The sequence below is a fragment of the Cupressus sempervirens genome, chromosome 3 (assembly GCF_028749045.1).
Source record: "Cupressus sempervirens isolate cs-2001-9-10 chromosome 3, ASM2874904v1, whole genome shotgun sequence".
In the NCBI taxonomy this organism is placed as follows: Eukaryota; Viridiplantae; Streptophyta; class Pinopsida; order Cupressales; family Cupressaceae; genus Cupressus; species Cupressus sempervirens.
Window position 1 is genome coordinate 1,122,516,367 of NC_143120.1, and position 20,615 is coordinate 1,122,536,981.

General features: G+C 33.9%; 1 protein-coding gene across 1 annotated transcript; it reads right to left on the minus strand.

Annotated features, from left to right (window-relative positions):
* Positions 1-217: 217 nt before the first annotated feature.
* On the minus strand, positions 218-3,269 carry LOC149570752 (pentatricopeptide repeat-containing protein At1g71210, mitochondrial-like). The gene is made up of 2 exons (XM_089823298.1): positions 2,559-3,269; positions 218-2,452 (listed from the first exon to the last, which is right to left on the minus strand). The coding sequence occupies exons 1-2, from the start codon at positions 3,127-3,129 to the stop codon at positions 339-341; spliced, it is 2,685 nt and encodes an 894-aa protein (XP_089679424.1). The 5' UTR covers positions 3,130-3,269; the 3' UTR covers positions 218-338.
* Between the last annotated feature and the right edge of the window lie 17,346 nt (positions 3,270-20,615).

The window sequence follows — 20,615 nt, forward strand, 5'->3', positions numbered from 1 at the left end:
CTCTGCCTGTGTTTAATTAAAAGACTCCACAGCTCACCAACCAAATTAAAAAGCATTAATGGCAACACAGGACTGCCTGTGTTTAATTATTAGACTCCACAGCTCATTTAAAAACTTTCAACATTCTAACCAAATTAACATCCTCGTGTCCAAATAGAAATGCACAAATGTGCATAGTTGTTTGTGGGAAAAGCCAAATTAGTTAAAATACAAGAAATTTAGCATGACAAATTTCATTTTAAAAAAAGAATTTGCTACCAAGTTTGACAGTTACAACAAATATTATGTATTCAATGCCCTATCTGCCAGAATATAATGCAGGCAATAACACAAACCAATCATTTGCCTTTGTTTATCAATGCCCTGTATAAATTGTCTGTCCATACACAGGGTCTGAATCCCTTTTCAATCATTTCCTCCATTAATGCCTCAGCCTCATTTGTTTTGTGTATCATGCAGAGCCCATGCACAATAAAATCGTAAGACCATGCATTTGGAGAGCAACCTTTCTGGGGCATATAATTGAATAAATCACAAGCTGCTTCTACTTTTCCTTCCTTACACAGGGCTCCAATAAGTATGTTGAAAGTAAAAACATTAGGCACAAAAATTTCTTCAATTAATTCTTGCAAAATGGGCACAAGATTTGATGTTCTAGAAAGCCCACCAATAAACATGCTTGCAATAGGGTGAGATCCTTGTGTGTACAGCAATTGAAAAATCACTCTGGACCAATCGATTCCCCGTACCTTCAAACTATAATGCAAGAGTACATTGTAAATAAAGGTGGAGGAGCGGCCACCTTTTTCCCTCATGTGTGCAAAAGTTTTTAGTGCTCCAGTAAACATGCCTACTTTGCATAAAGCAAGAATAAGATCCTCACAGCATTCAACCTTAGGGATCAATTCTTTACCATTCATTTCTTCCCAAAAGTTAAATGCCAATTCCACTTTGTGTGCCTTGCAAAAGCCACTGATCAAGACACTATACAATCTAGTGTTCAGACAATGAACCGTAGCAAGAAATTCAAAGAACTTTAATGCATCAACCAATTTTTTACATTTCATGTACCCATTTAATAGGACCACATAGGTGTTAGTGCTAGGTCGACATCCTTTTTCGTTTGTCTTCTTAAATGCCACTGTCGCTATATCAGACTGGCCTGCATTACAAAGGCCACCTATGAATACATTGTAAAAACTGACATTATTGAGCTTGCCTGATACATGCATATCTAACAATTGAAGAACGTAATCAGAATGGCCTGTTCCACATAGAACCTTAGTCACTGTTCTGAATATGTAGCGACTTGGATAGTGACCATATTCCTGCATCTCAAGCAGCAACTTGACAGCCATCTCTGAATTTTTGGTGAGACAAATGCTGTGTATTAAAGCACAATAAGTTTTTCTGGTTAGAAGTATGTCCTTCCTCCTCAGCTTTTTTGGGACCAAAATTTTGTCATCAACTTTACCAGCATTACAGAGAACAGAAATGAATGTTCTGCAAATGGAAACATTCGGTGCATTCAGTCTTCTGATTCCTGCATCAATGACCTCCTGCACTTCATCCAATTTCCCAGATCTTTTCAAAGATTTGGCAATGTCAAGATAAGTCTGTTTACAAATTTTGAAACCAGTGGCTAAGTCATTATCTATGACTTTGCGTGCTTGATCCAATTTTCCCACCCTGCAAAGTGTACTTATAAGAGCATTATAGGTCACATCACCTAGGGAAAAGCCCATTTTCAATAATCCATTGGACAAATCCAACGCCGTGTCTGACATTCCTCTTATCTGGCATAAGAAACAAATCAATTCATTCATGGTACAGTTGTCTGGAAAAATAAGCTGCCTCTTCATCTCATTCATCAAAATGTAGACCTTCCCAAGCCTATTTTCCTTCACATTGTTAACTTTCTCAAGCCTATTTTTTTTAAATAGGCCACTTACCAGTGCATTGTAGCATGATTCTCCAGGAACATAACCTTGACAAGATTTTGCCCCCTCAAAGCAATTCACTGCATGGTCCACTTCCTCCTCCTCCACAAGCCCTTTGATCCACGCATTATATACTTTAGACATTGAATTTATTTTTCCTTCTTTCCTAATTTCTTCAACCAAAGCCTGGGCTTCACCAATCCGCTTTGCTTTGCACAGTGCTCCAACAAATATGCCAACTGCAGATCCATTATTTCTAATCTTGCACAGCAACTCCTTGGCCTCCTCTAGCTTCCCCTGTTTACAGAGTTTCGTCATCACTATACAGTCTGTGGAACAAGAGCTCCTGAAGTGCACCCTTGAAATGGAAATCTGTTTGCAAATGGCGTCTACAATACTAAAACAATTCTCTTCAACTAATCTATTTAACAGGACATTATACCCAACTCTCTCTAAATCAAGCCCCTGAAATCTCATTCTCCCAAACATTTGCAGAGCCATGTAAGGTTGTCCTGTAAGTGGGGATAATTTAAGTAGGCATTTAAAGAAATTAATGAAGTTCAATATTAAAAAGATGCGCCAGGATTTCAAAACTTGAATGGTGAGAATTATCACTACCTGCAAAAGCATAACCCAGGATCAAAGTCTCATAAAACTGCTGACCCCTCACGTTAAACTGCTTCTGAAAGGAATCCAGCCAGACCAACAATAACTTAATTGCCTTGGCTTGAGAAAGCATTTTGAAAAAGCCATAATAGGCAGCCGTAGTATGGCGATAATTCCTTTGTCGAGCTGCCCAATCAAAAAACCGTGTACCTGACAATATGTCATCATTGCCAAGCTTCTTTAATACTTTGACAGTACATTCTTCTGTCAATCTGACTTTGAGCTGGACAAGTGCATTTTCTAAAGCCTGCGGACCCCTGGAATGTATTATGTGGCAAATATCTTCCACATTCCTATGCAACTTTTCATTTCTGCGGATGACCTCTGGGGGAAGAAGCCACTGTCTGTGAGATAAAGCAAATTCTTGTATTCTCTCTGTGGCATTTCCTTGAGCGGTTGAACTGCATCTGTACAAGTGCCGCCATGGTTTGGCGGAACTCGTTAGATAAGAAAGAGTAGGGTTTCTGTTATTCTTTTCCAGGCGGCAAAAAATTGTTTCGCTTATTCTGCATCTGCTCAACATGATCGTAGTTCCTCATGAGAACTACATTCACCTGCTCCCTAGAACGAATAGTCCGATGCTATGCATTTCATCTACATGAGATGGTAATGTTGGTTTTATTGCATCTTGATGGTCTTTTTGTATTCCATCAGGAGCTAATGGTTGCCTTGGGTTTAGACCCACAACTCAAGGAATTTGTCTCGTGTGAAAAAATAATTACAAATTCAAAGATATTTGGGATTCTAATACATTGGATTGGGCATTGAGCATTGGGCAATAAGTCAAAGAGTAGTAGGCTCCAGTGATAAATTTAAATACTTTTTTAATCTATTTTCATTTCTTTGTCCCTCTTGATCTCTCAATGAAACTTTGCACTTCAGAGAATATAAATTTGTCAAATATTAAAAATATTCTCATATTCTTCATTGTTGGCATCGTACTCTTCAAATTAATCATAAGAATCATAAGTGGCGATGTTTATTTGGTTATCCCCTAAATTGTACTCATGAAATTGGACAGCCCTACGCAATTTTTTATAGATTCATAGTTCAAACTCTCTAAGATAGGCATCCTCGAGACGTTTTTGAGAGGTAATTGTTGGTTATACCTTGGATTGGTCAAAGTTTCTCAGATTTCCATCAAGTTTTTATTAATCTTTTTTTTAAATAAGGTTTTTCTTCCTTACTTAAGTGTTCAATTTTTTGAAATCTCAAGTCTTTGTTAAAATATTTTTATGTTTTTTTTGTTTTTATTGTCTTTATATGTTAGGTCTTTTTCTTTTTGAATCTTGATCGTTTTGAGATATCACATACCTAAATGCATGTTATAACTAAAGAGACAATTAAGGTTGAAGGTACTTAGAATCAAGTTTGTAAATCGTGATTGCAAGTGGTCTCTATAAAAAAAAAATTTAAATGCTTGCAATCAAGCTTTTGATGCTCGATTACAAGTAGCTTTGTTTTTGAAACATCAATGCTTGGAATAGTTCATATAAAGCGCAATCTTGGGCAAGTGAGTTTTGTTTTTAAAAGAATTCTTACAACACCCCACTATAAATGTTTTATTTTATTTAAAAGCAAAATTACAATACCTTGTAATACAATGTTAAAATTGTGAATCCTCTTATATATCATCGTCTCTGTATTGTTTTAGTGTCCCACTATGTAATGCTTCCTCCAATGACATTTTCAAGTACACATCATTTTAGGAATGAAGGAGTTTTTTATTAAATATTTTCGTCTAGTTGGGCTTTTAATGCTCAAGTATATTATTTGATCATTATTTTGGTGTTCTTCAATGCTTGCTAAGGTGAAGATAAAGCCTGACTAATGTAAAAGGGTCAATATAAACTCAAAAGACATGCATCATTTCCTATATATAAAATGATTCATTTGCAAATTATTAATTTTAGTTCGAAGGGCATCATTTTTTACAAGCCCATTCACTTGCAAAGCTACATGCTAACCACGATAATGGACATTTAGAGAAATGTTATATCCATTACTAATTGCAAATAGATATTGAAAGCCTAGCATTGCTTGTCTAGGGTGAATCCAAATCATTTGCATTTGCATTTTCTTACACAAAATGTGGTTTTTTTCTGGAGTCGTTATTTTTAGCAAGAAATGTAGGTTAACTTGTACTTGCAACCACAAAGCCTGATGGTGGATTTCGAATGAGTCTTTATCTTGTTGGGGTTGTGGATTTCTCTTTTCAATCCTTGTCATCTCTAAAGGAATTCTTCATAGCTGAAAATATATTTATGAGGAAGAGATTTAGTCAATTTTTTCTTGTCCTAGATGCAAGATTAAGGTTTCTCATCCCTATGAGTGCCTAAAAGTGTGTAGTCTCACAAACAAGATTCAAGCAGCTCTTCTCTACACAATATCCAAGCATTTTCAAGGAAAGATCAAATAATGGATCAAAGTACAAAATGAATAAGTCTCCCAAGATTTTCATGTCAAGGGAGACTCTTGACTATAGTTAGGTGGAAGGGTTGGCATCTACTTGTCCTCACTTGGGTCATTCCTGGGAGCTTTTCACCTCATCAATAGGCCCGTTAATGGCATAAGTAAAGTGGATTAGCTCCAAGGCTTTAAATTTGTGATTCTTTCCAAGATAAAAGAGCATATGCCTCTTCTTCTTCATCTTTCTAAGATACAAAAAGAAAAGTTCATTTACGTTAGCTAACCCTCTTATGAAAATGTCAAAAGCTTTACATTTATGATTCTCGTCAAAGGAAAAGAGCATAATCCCCTCACTTCCAGCAAAATCAAGCCCTTATTTTCCCTACACACACCTATCTCCTAACTTTGTCTGGGTTTGTGATTCTCTCAAAGATGTCACTTCAAAGAGATAAGAGCATACTCTATTGTAGTTTATCAAGAAGATCAAGGAGAGCAATGATAATTACTAGACTCCTATTAAATTACTAAGCAAACACAATATTTCAAATCCGAATCAAAGGAAACATGTAAGCCAAGAATTAGTAGTCATGATTTTTTAATATAGCATTCTTTTACAAGTCTTCTATGTCAAGTATCTTGTAAACACATGTTAGGTTGTATAGATCAAACAAACAAAATCAAATCTTGTTGGAAATGTAGTATAGACTAGATGACTAAAAGAACCCAAAAACCTTCCAAAATAGAAAGTAAAATAGGGGTGGGGATGATACCCACAAGCTTTATTATTGCAATATAAAGTTATCCTATTAAAGCTTGCAATTGATCACTTTTGGTAATATGTCCTATTAGGATCAATAAGGATTGTTAGTCCACCTTGTGAAAGGATTTATACAATATAGTTAAGTAAGCACTTGGTTAGGAGATTTGCACAAGACTATTAGTTTACCTTGTTAGAGGATTTGACTAATGCACTTGTTAGAATGAACCAATAGTAGATCTATGATCTACAACTTTTTTTGCTGAATGAGATTCCTTTGATGTATAATGATCACCTTGTTGTGATAGATAAGACTCTACTTCTTCTTATACTATTTGTAGCCTTCTTCTATTTTGCACTCATACTCCTCTTTCTTTCTTTTCATTCACTTCTTTGGATATCACAAAATGTGTTACATATATGCCAATCCAAATCATTACCTTCTAGAGTCAGCTACAATACCCAATTCATCATAATTCACTAAGTTGGCCTGTTGTTGAAACTTGTGTTCTGAAGACTACTTGGATGATGTTCTGACACTTGAAAAGACTATCAACTTGGCAAGTTCTAGCACTCGATTGACACTGACACACGGTTCACATTGATCACTTGGTAATAGATTGAACTCGGTTAGCACTTGGTGACTTGGTTAACACTGAAGAACTTGGTAGACACTGAAAGGCTCAGTTGACTCTAAAGCTTGCTCAACACTACTTCCATTCTCCTTCATTAATATTGTCATCTTAGTAGACACTGATAAGCTCGGTTAACACTACATCCTACATGGTTTACACTGATGAGCTCGGTAGAAACTATGAAGCTTGGCTTACACTGCAAATTACCTTTGAAGCTTAGTAGCAACTGTAGAGCTCAATATACACTATAAACTGCCTCTAAAGCTCAATAGAAATTGTAAAGCATAGTAACAATGTAATCCAACTGATTAAGTGTTTAGTGAACTAACTAACAAATGATTTGACCATAAGGTCAACAATCTCCCCCTTTGGCATTAGTGACAAAAACATTTATCATACCAAATTAATAAATACTCAAAAATATAAGTCAAAACTCCCCCTATTATGCTTGGGTCTGCAACTCAATTTTGACTACAAGAACTACTGCTTGGTAAATTCTGACTCTATTTTTTAATTTTTCAAAATTGTTTTTGTAGCTCTGTTGTACATATTTTCTCCTTAGATATACATTTCCCCCTTTGAATATATATATATCCTCCCTTTGTATGATATAGCCTATATAATCCCCTTTTTTGACACAAATGCCAAAAAAATGCATCGTTGCAAGGTAAGACCAAAATGTGAAAGGAAATCACTATGTACCTTCAAAATTATGGACATGGTTTTGTCCTAATTCTCTTGCAAAACTTTTGAGCTATGCAAAGCTATATGCACTTCAACTAATAGTTCCATCACATGATCAACAATTGAGAAGTTTTTGTCATGGATCAATGTTTTGGCATGCATAGCATGTTTTTGCATTGCATCCATGTTGGAAATTATCGTACTTTGTATCTCTACAAGTGTATCCCTTATCCTTTTTGAAAATAATTGATTAATTGTGTATTGTAACAAATTTCCACAATCCATGCTATTCATTTTATGCTTCTGGTGAGATTGTGTGGAAGTTTATCAGCATCAACGTTTTGAATCATACTCAATGATCCATCATCAGGATGAGACAGCTAAGAAAAACATAATAGGTTGCAAACCTAGACAAAATAAAAAGAAAAGGAGAGGGGGCCAAGGAGGAGGACACACAAGCAAAGGAGACAAATGATTAAAAAAGAATGAGAACAAAGAGGCCAAAAATAAAATAAGAGAAAAAAAAATGATACCACAAAAGAACTCATAACACCATAAAGAACTGAATAGAAAGATATACATAAATAACTGACTAAAACTAAATAAGATATATATATATATATAGGAAACTAAGAAAAAATAAAGAACAAGAACCTAAGAGATAAAGAAGTATGCAATACTCAAATAAGGCGAGATAATAAGCAACTAATTCAAAAGTATCCAAGAATTAAAAAGGGGGGCAAAGGAGAAGGAAGAGGTTCCTAATTGAAGAATCAGAAACAAGAAAGGGGGGGAGGGGGGAGGGAGGGAAATACCAAAGGACACAAAAATCAAAAAAGAAGAGCCAAAATAAAATAAAACACAATAAATAATAAAGAAATGGTAATAATAACAATAATAGTGATAATAATAATAATAAATTAAATTACAATAAGTTAAAATAAAAACATAAAAATAACAAATAAATTAACTAAATTAAAAAATAATACTAATACTTAATAGTTTATGGATGATGGGAAAGATGTTTTGAGTTGGCAGTGAAGGGCAGATCACAAGGAATGTTAGTCTTAATGACTGATGTGTGGAATAAAAGGAAAGAAGACGTTGGCGCATAGTACTTGTTCTTTTAGAGGATTTTTTTGTAGTTTTATATTGTTCTTGATAAGGATCGTATGGTGTTAACAACGGTAAGCATTTAGTACACAATCGAGATGCAAGATTTTGCATGTGTCAAAAATGCATATATACAGGCTTTCGGAGGAGGTTTGCACATAGTGGGTTTCTTGTAATTAGTTGGGGTTGTTGCAAAGAAGTGAAACATTGCTAGCATGGAAGCCACCTTTGCACTTGATTCCAACAGGGAGATGAAGGCCTTCAAAGGGCCTGTGAGTAAGGAGCACATGAAAGGTCTTCTCAAAATAAAAACAAAGGCTATGGTGGAAGTGGTTTTGCAAGTGATGGGATCACAATTTCAGGAAAGGGAAGTTAAATGCTGCTCCAACCTAGATATCATAGCAATGGTGATCGCATGGGGCTTGGAGTTGAAAATGCTGATAGAAGAGGTGTGTTATGCGACAAAAACGTTGTTTGCGGAGGACATGCTTGGCAATTTGGACTATATATTGGATTGGTCAGTACCTAGCATAGGAGCAAACGTAGTTGAATGCTTTGAGCAGGAAGATGAAGGTTGAAGGTTTGAATACATTTTGTTTCTCAGATGGAGAGTGAAGGCCGATAAACCCTCCTTATACAAAGCTGCAAAGGATGCCTGAGAGATAATGTGGGAGGAAATCAACAAGAATAAAGGTGGGATGTCACAACCAAGGAACGAGTGGGCCACTTTCCCACGTCGCAAACGCAACCCATAAGGTCGTTGATCTTCACTAGAAAGAGGTAGGTAATCCCAGATGCTTGGTGGAGGATTTGTTCGTGTAGCAAGTTATGATATGGAGGTGGTAATATACCTAGTAGATATGTTTCTGAAGTTGGATACCGGATAACAGTTGATAGTCAGGTAGATGTTGGATGGTTTTTTGGATGTACGAAGGGATAGCTGGCAGGAAGGGTAGTAATAGAATGGTTATTGTAATAGGTGTTTTTTGGATAGGATATGGTTCGAGAAACTGATGTATTTAGTATTTGCAACTTCTTTTTATTATTAATATATTTATGAAAAATCATTATTGACCAAAAAAAAAAAATTTAAAATACTAATATATATATATATATATATATATATATTAGTTATTATTAATTCATTTATTCATTTGTTTATGTTTTAGATTTAACATTATTTTATTTTATTTATTTATTATGTTTAATTTTATTTCAGTATATATATAATATGTATATGTATATGTATATTTATTTATTTATATACAAGGCAATAGCCTACAACACAACAGTAAATTGTGAGCCTCTTATTAAAGAAGTCTTGAGTTTGAATCTACCTACGCTTAATAAAATAAAATTAATAATAATATATAATAATTAATCTTGGCTTCGGCCTCTTACCGATTAAAATATATATATATACACACACATGTATATGCATGTATATATCTATGTATATATATGTACATACATACATATATATGTATATACATATATATATATATACATATATATATGTATGTATATACATATATATATATATACATATATATATATATATATATATATATATATATATATATATATATATATATATATATATATATATATATATATATATATATATATATATATATATATATATACATACATATATATATGTATATGTATATGTATATGTATATACATACATATATATATGTATATGTATATGTATATATATGTATATACATACATATATATATGTATATGTATATGTATGTATATGTATATATATGTATTTACATATATATGTATATATATGTATTTACATATATATGTATATATATGTATATATACATACATATATATGTATATGTATATATATGTATATATAGATGTATAATATATATACCATTATATACATATACATACATATATATTTACATACATATACATATATATACATACATACATATGTATATGTATATATATGTAGTATATATATATATACATACATATGTATATATATACATACATATGTATATATATACATACATATGTATATATATACATACATATGTATATATATATATATATATATATATATATATTAGTATTAGTACTATTTTTTAATTTTGTTAATTTATTTATTATTTTTATGTTTTTGTTTTAACTTATTGTAATTTTTAAAAAAAAATTATTATCACTATTATTATTATTATTATCATTTTTAATTATTTATTATGTTTTATTTTATTTTGCTTCTCCTTTTTTCATTTTTTTGTCCTTTGATGTCTCCCTCCCTGCCCCCCATTTCCCATTTATGATTCTTCAATTAGGAACCTCTTCCTTCTCCTTTGTCCCCTTGGATCCTTTCTAATTGGTTGCTTTCTTTATATATATAATTTATCTTATTTAGTTTTAGTCAGTTATTTATGTATATCTTTCTATTCAGTTCTTTATGGTGTTATGAGTTCTTTTTGCGGTATCATTTATTTCTCTTATTTTCTTTTTGGCCTCTTTGTTCTCTTTCTTTTTTAATCATTTGTCTCCTTGGTTTGCGTGTTGTCCTCCTTGGCCCCCTTTTCTTTTCTTTTTATTTTGTCTAGGTCTGCAACCTATTATGTTTTTCTTAGCTGTCTCATCCTGATGATGGATTATTGAGTATGATATGAAATGTTGATGTTGATAAGCTTACAAATCTCACCAGAAGCATAAAATGAATAAGTGTGTATTGTCTTTGATGTTACACAAAATGTCATATCATTGCCAGTCAATGTATGTTGAGCTCACTTGGGTGATGAAGATAGTTTCTTATGTCTGTCAATATATGTTGAGCTCACTCGGGTGATGAAGACAGTTTCCTATGTCTGTCGAGCATTCCAGAGTTTGCCAAGTTCAGAAGATAGTGTCTACCAAGTTCACTCAGTCGTCAAAGGAAAGTTTACAAAAATTGAGTGTTAACTGAGCTCACTCAATTAATGAAGGAAATGTTGGATGAAACCAATGTTAATCGAGCTCACTCAGTTACCAAAGGAACTTTGTGAATATGTAGCATTAACTGAATTCACTTGATTAACACAAGAAAATCATTTCTAAGTCAATGTCTATCAAGCAAGGTCAGGTAACGAAGGATTTTCTTATTTTGGCATATTGAGTTCAATTGATTTAATTGTTGGTTCTAGCCGACTGAGGAGATGAATATTAAGTATTCTAAATTGTATTCAAGCTAACTTGACAATGTGTAAGATATAAATATAAGGTCAAGTTGAGTATTGAATGTGTGGAACATAATAGAAGATTTGAAGATGCTTAGAGGAAGTGAATTAGAAGGATAAGCAGAATATTCTTATTGAGCTACAAAGATACATTCGATCAGGAAGGATCAAGTATAAAAGCCATAATTGAGATATGTAATTAACAAGTCAGTTGCATCAGAATTCAGGTCATTTCATTATTACTCTCTAACCATTGTAGTGGTGATCTAAATATCTTAACAAAGTTGGCTACAACTATTTGTAAATCCTTTAACAAGGTGACATTTCTATTTGAAGTGTCTTGAAGACCTCTAACAAGGCCACTCCTAATAGGGTGATCAAATCCTCTAACAGGGTCACACCTAACAGTGTGTTTTGTAACCTTTAACAGGGTTGGCTCCTAACAAGGCTCACTTTAGAAGAGTGAAAATATGTTAAATCTTGGTGTCACTAGTGTTCATGCTATTTCTTTTATGTGTATGAAACTAAGTTAAACTTAAGGTTAATCACATTATCAGTATATTCAGTTATTTCCAAGTTAAAGTTGATTCTCAATATTTGCCGAGTTAGAACATTTGCTAGTGTAAACCAAGTACATGTGTGTTTGTCGAGTAACAATAGAATACAGTTTAATTAGAGTTTTTTTATTTATTTATATTGATATCTAAGGGATCTAGAATTTTTTTTTTGTAGCAATTGATTCACCCCTCCCCTCTTAGTTACTCCTTATATTTACAACAATTGGTACCAAAGCTTTTGGTCCTTGCAAAGAAGGTTTCAAGGACCTAAGCTAAAAGATCATGTCTTACAAAAGAGAGATTCCTAAGTTGAACAAAGACAACTTTACAACATGGCAAGACCTTATGAATTTGTATTTGGCAACCATCAGTGATTCAAGTTTGAAATACTTAAACACTACTTACAAAACTCCTACTAGTACAATGATTGTAGAAGAAATTGTTGAAAAGAAAAATCATAATATCATGATGATTGACATAGCATCAGCTCTTAACTATGTTGAATTTGATGAGGTCAAAGAATGTGCTACTACTCATGACATGTGGACCAAATTGAATGATATCTATGGAGGTGATGATAATGTAAAGAGAGCCAAGGCAGAAAGCTTGAGAGGCTAGTTTGATCAAATTAAAATGAGAGAGGATGTAAACATTGCAAAATATGTTGAGAGAATCAAAGCCTTTGGAGGAACAATTGAAGATGTAATAGTGGTAAGAAAGGTACTTAGGACCCTTCTTCCTATCTATGCAATTAGAGTGTATGTTATTCAAGAGATTAGATGTGATTCAAATAACAAGATAATTTTGGATGCTCCAGTGGGAAGATTGACAACAATATTTGAACTAGATAACTATGATAATTATACTGCTAGCTCTAGAAATCTTGAGTTTGCATTCAAAGCCAAGGTATATAACTTTAATAATTATACCCCTAGCTCTAGCAATCTTGAGTTTGCATTTGAAGCCAAGGTATCACTCAAGAAGAAAGCTAAAAGATCTAAAAGAAAACAATATGAAAGTGAAGAGGAAGATAGTTTTGATAGTGATCTTGAAGCCATTGAAGCATTTCTTGCAAGAAGGTATCCCAAAGGTAAAGGAAAGTATAAAGATAAAATCCCTTTAATTTGTTTCTCTTGTGAAGAAGTTGGACACACTGATGCAAGGTTCTAAAAGAGAGAAGACAAAGATTAAAAAAAAGCATAAGTACAAAGGCAAGAAGGATTTCAAGAATTTCAAGGACTACAAGGACAAAGGTATGAAATCTTGTTTTATAGCTAAAGATTTGGATAGTAGTGAAGATGATGAAATAGTATATATTGATGTAAAAGATGAATCTGATGATGAAGGAGATAAAATGACACTGATCTCTCATGTTAGAAATAATGATACATGGATTATTGATAGTGGCTGCTCACATCATATGACTACTGATAAAAAAAATTGAACACATGGAACATTATGATGGTGGTAGTGTGAGGTTTGGAAATAATGAACCTTCTTGCATAAAGAGAAAAGGTTGTATCTCACTAACCAATTAACTTAGATGTGATAATGCTTATTGGGTTGACAGATTAAAGCATAATCTATTGAGTGTGGCACAATTGAATAACATTGGATTCAAGGTGGAACTCATGAATGGAAAGGGCAAGCTGTTGGATGGAAAATGAAATATGGTTGGATCTAGAAAACAAACAAAAGGTAACCTATTCTACCTAGTTCTCAGTGAAAGTTCATATTTTATTGCTCAAGTAGAAGAAAGTTGGTTGTGGCATAAAAGGTTATGTTATGTTAACTTTGATAATCTAATCAAGATAAGCAAGAAGAAAAGAGTAAAAGGTATTCCTAGTTTGAGGAAATCTTATATGGGTATACGCACAAATTGTCAAATTGGAAAGCTGGGAAAGACTAGTTTCAAAAGAAAGAACTATCATTCAGAAGAAGTCTTGGAGTTGGTTCATACAAACCTTTGTGAACCTATTGGAATAGAGAGCTATAGTGGAGACAACTTTTTTATTTTATTTGTTGATAACTATTCCAGGATGATGATTGTACTGTATCTAAAAAAAAAATTGAACCTTTTCAAAAATTTAAGTGGTATCTAGCAAGAGTAGAGAAAGAAACTGGAAAGAAGCTAAAATGTTTGAGATCAAATAAAGGTGGTGAATTTATTTCCAATGAGTTCAATGAATTCTGCATTGAAAGAGGAATTAAGAGACAAGAGTTAACCCTTGGTACTGTACACTCGAATTGTGTCGCACTCTAAACCATTCTATCCAAACGATTCCATGAGTTCGAAATGCTTGGATGTCGGCTTAGAGCTCCCTATCCACGGAGTGCAAGAGAGTGTATTTCAAGTTCAAGGGCTCTCAGATGAGCCTTAGAGATACTCTTCTTGCTAGTAAACCATGCAATGGGAGGTTCCAAAGACGAGATGCAAGAATGCAAATGTCCCAAGGAGTTCCTCAAGAATGCAATGCAAATGAAGATTAAGCTAGAATGAGATGCAAAGTGGAGCTATGCTAAAACATGTATGAGAGTGTTAAAATACCATTATTAAGCTATGTGAGATTAAGCTACATGTAAAAATAAAAGCTAAGCTAAGCTAGAATGCCATGATGCCATGGATGAGAGAATGTAGACAAGAAGTAGAAGTTCTCCACAAAGCTCCAAAGAAACTTGTTAGAAAACCTGCAGCATAACAATATTCAAAATGAGGATGGATTGAGGGGGAAAGCTCTCTCCCTTTTAAAGATGTATGGACGGTAGAGATCAAGATGAAGATGGTGGATGATCAACGGTGGAATTCAAAAAGAGGAGTGATCCATGTGCACACACAAGTCAACCAATATAATATAAGTTGACTTGTCATATAAGACAAAAGTCACAAAGCCTTTTCTTTTAATTGCAAAATAGAAAAAGGACTTTATGTGTGCACTTTAAGTGGGTTAGAAGAATGGGGTCTTTTATTTAATTAAAAGGGGACATGTTCTTTTAATCAAATAATGAACTTAGGATAGCATAGTCAAACTATAGGTTATAATCAAATAAATTGATTATTAGCAATTTGGTCTAGGTAAATGATTAAATTAATTTAGCCAAAATGTTGAAAAGGGGGCTAATAGTCTAGATGACCATTTTTAGGTGATTAAATTTTCCCCTCTTTGACTAATGCATGATCGATCTGGGAACACATTATGTCAAAGAAAATAAAAAGTCGAGTAGGCAATGATAGATATAGATATTTGATTTCAAAGAATGAAATGTAGAAATAGATAGCAAGTCCTGAATGCACAGCCTGATAGTGGTAGTACTGAACACTAGGAAGATAATGTAAGAATTCAAGAAGAATGCTAACACTTAGCAAAGTAGATAGATCGAGAACAAGTGAGAAGATCAAACAAATGCTCCTAAGAAATAGATAGCTATAACAATCAGTAATAGAGTATTTCTGCCCCCTCGAGATCAAAATTGAAATGAGGTAAGGGGACATAGAAACAAGCTAGATATGAGAAAATCAAGAATATAGCAATGTACAAGATGATAGATTGAGAAAAATGTACACTCGAAAGTGTCCCACTCTAAACCCTTCTATCCAAACGATTCCATGAGTTCGGGATGCTAGGATGCCGGCTTAGAGCTCCCTATCCATGGAGTGCAAGAGAGTGTATTTCAAGAATAAGAAGGCTCTCAGATGAGACTTAGAGATACTCTTCTTGCTAGTAAACCATGCAATGGGAGGTTCCAAAGACAAGATGCAAGAATACAAATGTCCCAAGGAGTTCCTCAAGGATGCAATGAAAATAAAATTAAGCTAGAATGAATATGAAAAGTGTAGCTATTCTAAGCATAGATGAGAGTGTGACAATACCATTATTAAGCTATGTGAGATTAAGCTACATGTAAAAATGAAAGCTAAGCTAAGCTAGAATGCCATCATGCCTTGGATGAGAGAATGTAGACAAGAAATAGAAGTTCTCTGCAAAGCTCCAAAGAAACCTGTTAGAAAACTTGCAGCATAACAATATTCAAAAAATGGATCATTTGAGGGGGAAAGCTCTCTCCCTTTTAAAGTTGTACAGATGGTAGAGATCAAGATGAAGATGGTGGATGATCAACGATGGAATTCGAAAATAGGTGTGATCCATGTCCACACACAAGTCAACCAATAGAATATAAGTTGACTTGTCATATAAGACAAAAGTCACAAAGTCTTTTCTTTTAATTGCAAAATAGAAAAAGGACTTTATGTGTGCACTTTAAGTGGGTTAGAAGAATGGGGTCTTTTATTTAATTAAAAGGGGACATGTTCTTTTAATCAAATAATGAAGTTAGGATAGCATAGTCAAACTATAGGTTATAACCAAATAAATTGATTATTAGCAATTTGGTCTAGGTAAATGATTAAATTAATTTAGCCAAAATGTTGAAAAGGGGGCTAATAGTCTAGATGACCATTTTTAGGTGATTACATTTGCTCCTTTTTGACTAATGCGTGATCGATCTAGGAACACATTATGTCAAAGAAAATAGAAAGCCAAGTAGGCGATGATAGATATAGATATTTGATTTCAAAGAATGAAATGCAGAAATAGATAGCAAGTACTGAATGCACAGCCTGATAGTGGTAGTACTGAACACTAGGAAGATAATGTAAGAATTCAAGAAGAATGCTAACACTTAGCAAAGTAGATAGATTGAGAACAAGTGAGAAGATCAAACAAATGCTCCTAAGAAATAGATAGCTATAACAATCAGCAATAGAGTATTTCTGCCCCCTCGGGATCGAAATCGAAATGAGGTAAGGGGACATAGAAACAAGCTAGATATGAGAAAATCAAGAATATAGCAATGTCCAAGATGATAGATAGATGATTAGAGCCCAAGAATGACTATAAAAAAATTGATAAAATGCCCCAGTTTGACTAGAGTTGACCTTGAAGGATATAGCATAAAAATTAGGTCGAAATGAGTAGAAAGGTGATTTTAGACATGAAATAGTGAATTGAAGTAGATATGAAGTATGGAAATGATGAAGACATGAAGAAATGAAGATGCCTCAGTGATGATTCAGAGATTAGACCTCAAAAGGTCAGCTAACTGCTCAGAAGAAAGTAGAATTTTAAAAGACAATTTTGACCATCAAGATGAACTCGAATTTGGATTTTGATCCCGAAAATGAATCTAGGACATTGAAATTATTTAAGAGGTCAAAACTTTATATAATGTGATGATAAGATAGAAAAGAGATGAAGTGAAAGATTAAGAAGGTGAAAAGATATGAACAAGAAGAAAATAAAGAAATACATGAAAGGAGTTAGCTAATATGTCCACAAAAGGATGAAGAGAGAGCTCTCCCCATATGCAAGAATGCAAGACTAAGCTAGAAAATGAACCTAAAATGCAAGCTAATATGCAAAGTGGTTTACCAGTAAGAAGCGCATAACATTTAGACTCTTAATTTCATCATTGAGCATTTATTAGGGACATCATGAGATCATACAACCATCACTAGTATAACTATGAGGATATGAATATGATCGATATTAGATAGGTATCTGGAAATCCAATCTAAGCATCAGAGACATGTAAGTCAAGATAACTACACGATTAAATTTCCTAAGTTTAATTTAGCAAGATTACACCTATATCAAGGCATAAGCGCCAGGATAAACCCTGAGTGTGATCTTGCAAAATAGTCAAGGATGATACATTTGTAAGTCAAAATGTTGAATAGGACAAGCATAAATGCTTACAACACTATAGACAAACAAAGTATACCCACAGGTAGAAATCAAGAAAACATGCCCCATGCCCCCAGTCTTCTAGTCAATGACATCCTTGAAAGACTATTAGGGAGGGAACACATAGCAAAGAAATCATCATAGACAACACACAAAGTAGATAAAGATTAGCATAGCTCAGTCATTTAAGTGTTTAAAGTGCATGTGTGTAAGTCACTTGGCCATTTCTTCAAGACTTGATTCTGATAGTGAGAAATATTGCGACATCGAAGACTGTAGGTAAACTATCTGAAAAGTGTTGAGAAACACTTGATGTCAAAGTGGGTGGGGGTAGTGTTGAGAAACACTATTTTGTGAGTTGTCAAAGAAACCCTAATGCACAAGAATACTTCAATAGGCTAAGTAGCTATGCCCCCAAGACAAGGACAAGAAACAATTCCAAGTTAGGAAATGTGTAGCAAAATAGGTGATTGAGATTGATAGACATAGGTACAAGGGTCTCAAGTAGTGCCTATTTCTAGGTTTTCACCACTTGATAGATTTTTTCAAAAAAATTTGTATTTTTGTATTTTTTATTTTTTTGGTGATACATCAAAGTGCCTATTGCTAGGTTTTCACTAAGAAGATCTTTTTTTAGGACATTTTCTGATTTTTAGGATTTTTTTCAGGATCATATATGATTTTTTGAATTTTTAGAAGGTTTTAGAGATCACTAGTTCTCAAGCAAGATCACATCATTTTCTCCCAATGTCTAGCAAGGTATAGGACATGATGGAGAAACAAGCCGATGGATAAGCAAAGATTCATAAGAAAGGAATGTGAAGCAAGTGAAAGTGATGCTCAAGGATTGACTCCTCAAGAGTACCCAAGCTAGGGAAAGAGGTGAAATAGTCATATGAAGCATGTTTTGGATAAGCAATGGAAGTAATGAGAAAGATAGAGTGTAGGATAAGCAATGAAGCCAACAAGTGAGATAGCATGAAGTGTGTAGTCCAAAAGAGTAGCCATGCCAAGAGACCTATGAGAACCATGTTTCATTTATTATGATCAAGACCAAGGGCTCAACTAGATAGTATAGCAATGGGATAGAGCAATAAGAATAAAGCTCAAGATAGAGGCTATGAGTGAATGGGAGAGCACAATAGAAAATCTAGTGGATAAGATAGCCAATATGCAAAGATAGCTCAACATTGTCAAGATCAAAGAGAGAAGAGGGGATAGATGGATGATGGAAGAATTATGCATGATGCGTATTTGCTAGGTTTTCATCATGGTACTTATCTAAGGTGCCACAAGAAGTAGTTTTCACCATAGGATGCATTTATTTCTCTTTACTTTTGCTATCAAGGTGCCACAAGAAGTGGTTTTCACCAAGGCACATTTTCATTTTTTTTTTAAATTTTTTTTTTTGAATTTTTAGAAAGAGTTCAAGCTGTTTGTAGATAGTGCTCCTATAGAAAAGATAAGTCATGATAAGCCAAGACCATAGAAAGGTATGTTCAAAGATGTTGATAGGGTGATGAAAGAGAAATGGTAGTAGGAAGAGTATATGGAGGATAATAGTTTATGTATAGAAAGTAAGTTAAGCTTTAGAGGATTTCATGAGGGTAGCTGAAATATTGGACAAGATCAACGTTGACACACACCTTGAAGGGTATTGGAATGATGGAGGAATCATGGATGAAGTAGCTTGAGGTTTAGATGTATGAGGTGGTAGAAGAGATTTGAAAAAAAGTGGAGTGGAAGGCTTTGGAATATTTTTAGGAAGATTTTTGGAAGAAGATGGAATAGAAGCCTTTGGAAGCTTGAATGTCAACTTTGAAATATTTTCAATATTCAAGTCTTCTAAAAGAGACTTGGGAATCCATATAGCTTTAGATTTTCCTTTGGATACTTCAAAACACATTTCTTCAATAATGAGTTTAGGAACCCATATTTTCTTTGATTTAGCTTTTTTAATAGTGGACCTTTGCGATCTCTTTTGTGCATTCTCCTTCTTAGCATTCACATGTCGATTAGATGGGACATAGTGATCTTTCTTTTTCAATGGATTCTTATGTTTATTCTCACTTCCAAAGGACTTGGGATTTGTGGATGAATAAGGATGATATGACTGGTTTAGATGTATAGATGGGTGAAAAGTCATCAAGGATGAGTGTCTTTGTTGATCTTGAGGTATTATAGGAGAGCTAGGGAATGAGCTATGAGTGAATGTAGGAGATGGAGGAACATAAGGCCCCAATATGGATGGAAGGTTTGAATGCTTTAGCTTAGATGGATAAGGACCAAGGATAGATTTAGAAGATGCAAAGGGATAGTGGGAAGGGATATCAACATCTTTAGAGTGAGCAACGTGGTCAAAGCCATCAATAGACTCATGAGTAGCTTTGACATGAGCAACATTTTTAATAGGAGCACTTGAAGCTTGAGTAAAATTTTGAAGTGGATATGGAGAAGTAGAACATGAGGGGACACTTTGATCTTGACAAGTAGCTTTGGATAGCATAGGAAGAGAAAATTTCTCATAATTTTCAGTAAGCTCAAGGGAGATAGTGGAAATGATATCTTCATAATACTTAGGAGGTGGACAAGATATAGGATATGGAATGGAAAAATCTTGAAAGAGATGAACAGGTGCTTGATCTTGATCTTTCTTGACATTTATAGCTTTTTCTTTTTCAGAGTCCTCTTGACATGGAGCCACTTCTAAGGACAAGGGAGAATGAAGAGTGAATGGAGTAGTGCTTGGATTAGGCATAGTAGTGCATGAAGGTTGAGGATGTTTAGGATTAGTAGCATGGAAAAGGTTTGCAGCCAAGTGAAGGTTAGCTTGAGTTTCTTTTAGAGGTAGCCCTTGAGGATACATGTAGTCAATGTGGAAAGCATTAGGTTCTTTATTTGATAGAGGCATGT

Bases quoted from the DNA above. Each gene is read 5' to 3' on its own strand.
- LOC149570752 (XM_089823298.1), bottom strand. From the start codon at position 3,129: ATGTTGAGCAGATGCAGAATAAGCGAAACAATTTTTTGCCGCCTGGAA. The intron at 2,453-2,558 runs GTAGTGATAATT...CCCCACTTACAG, and splicing joins CCTGGGTTATGCTTTTGCAG to GACAACCTTACATGGCTCTG.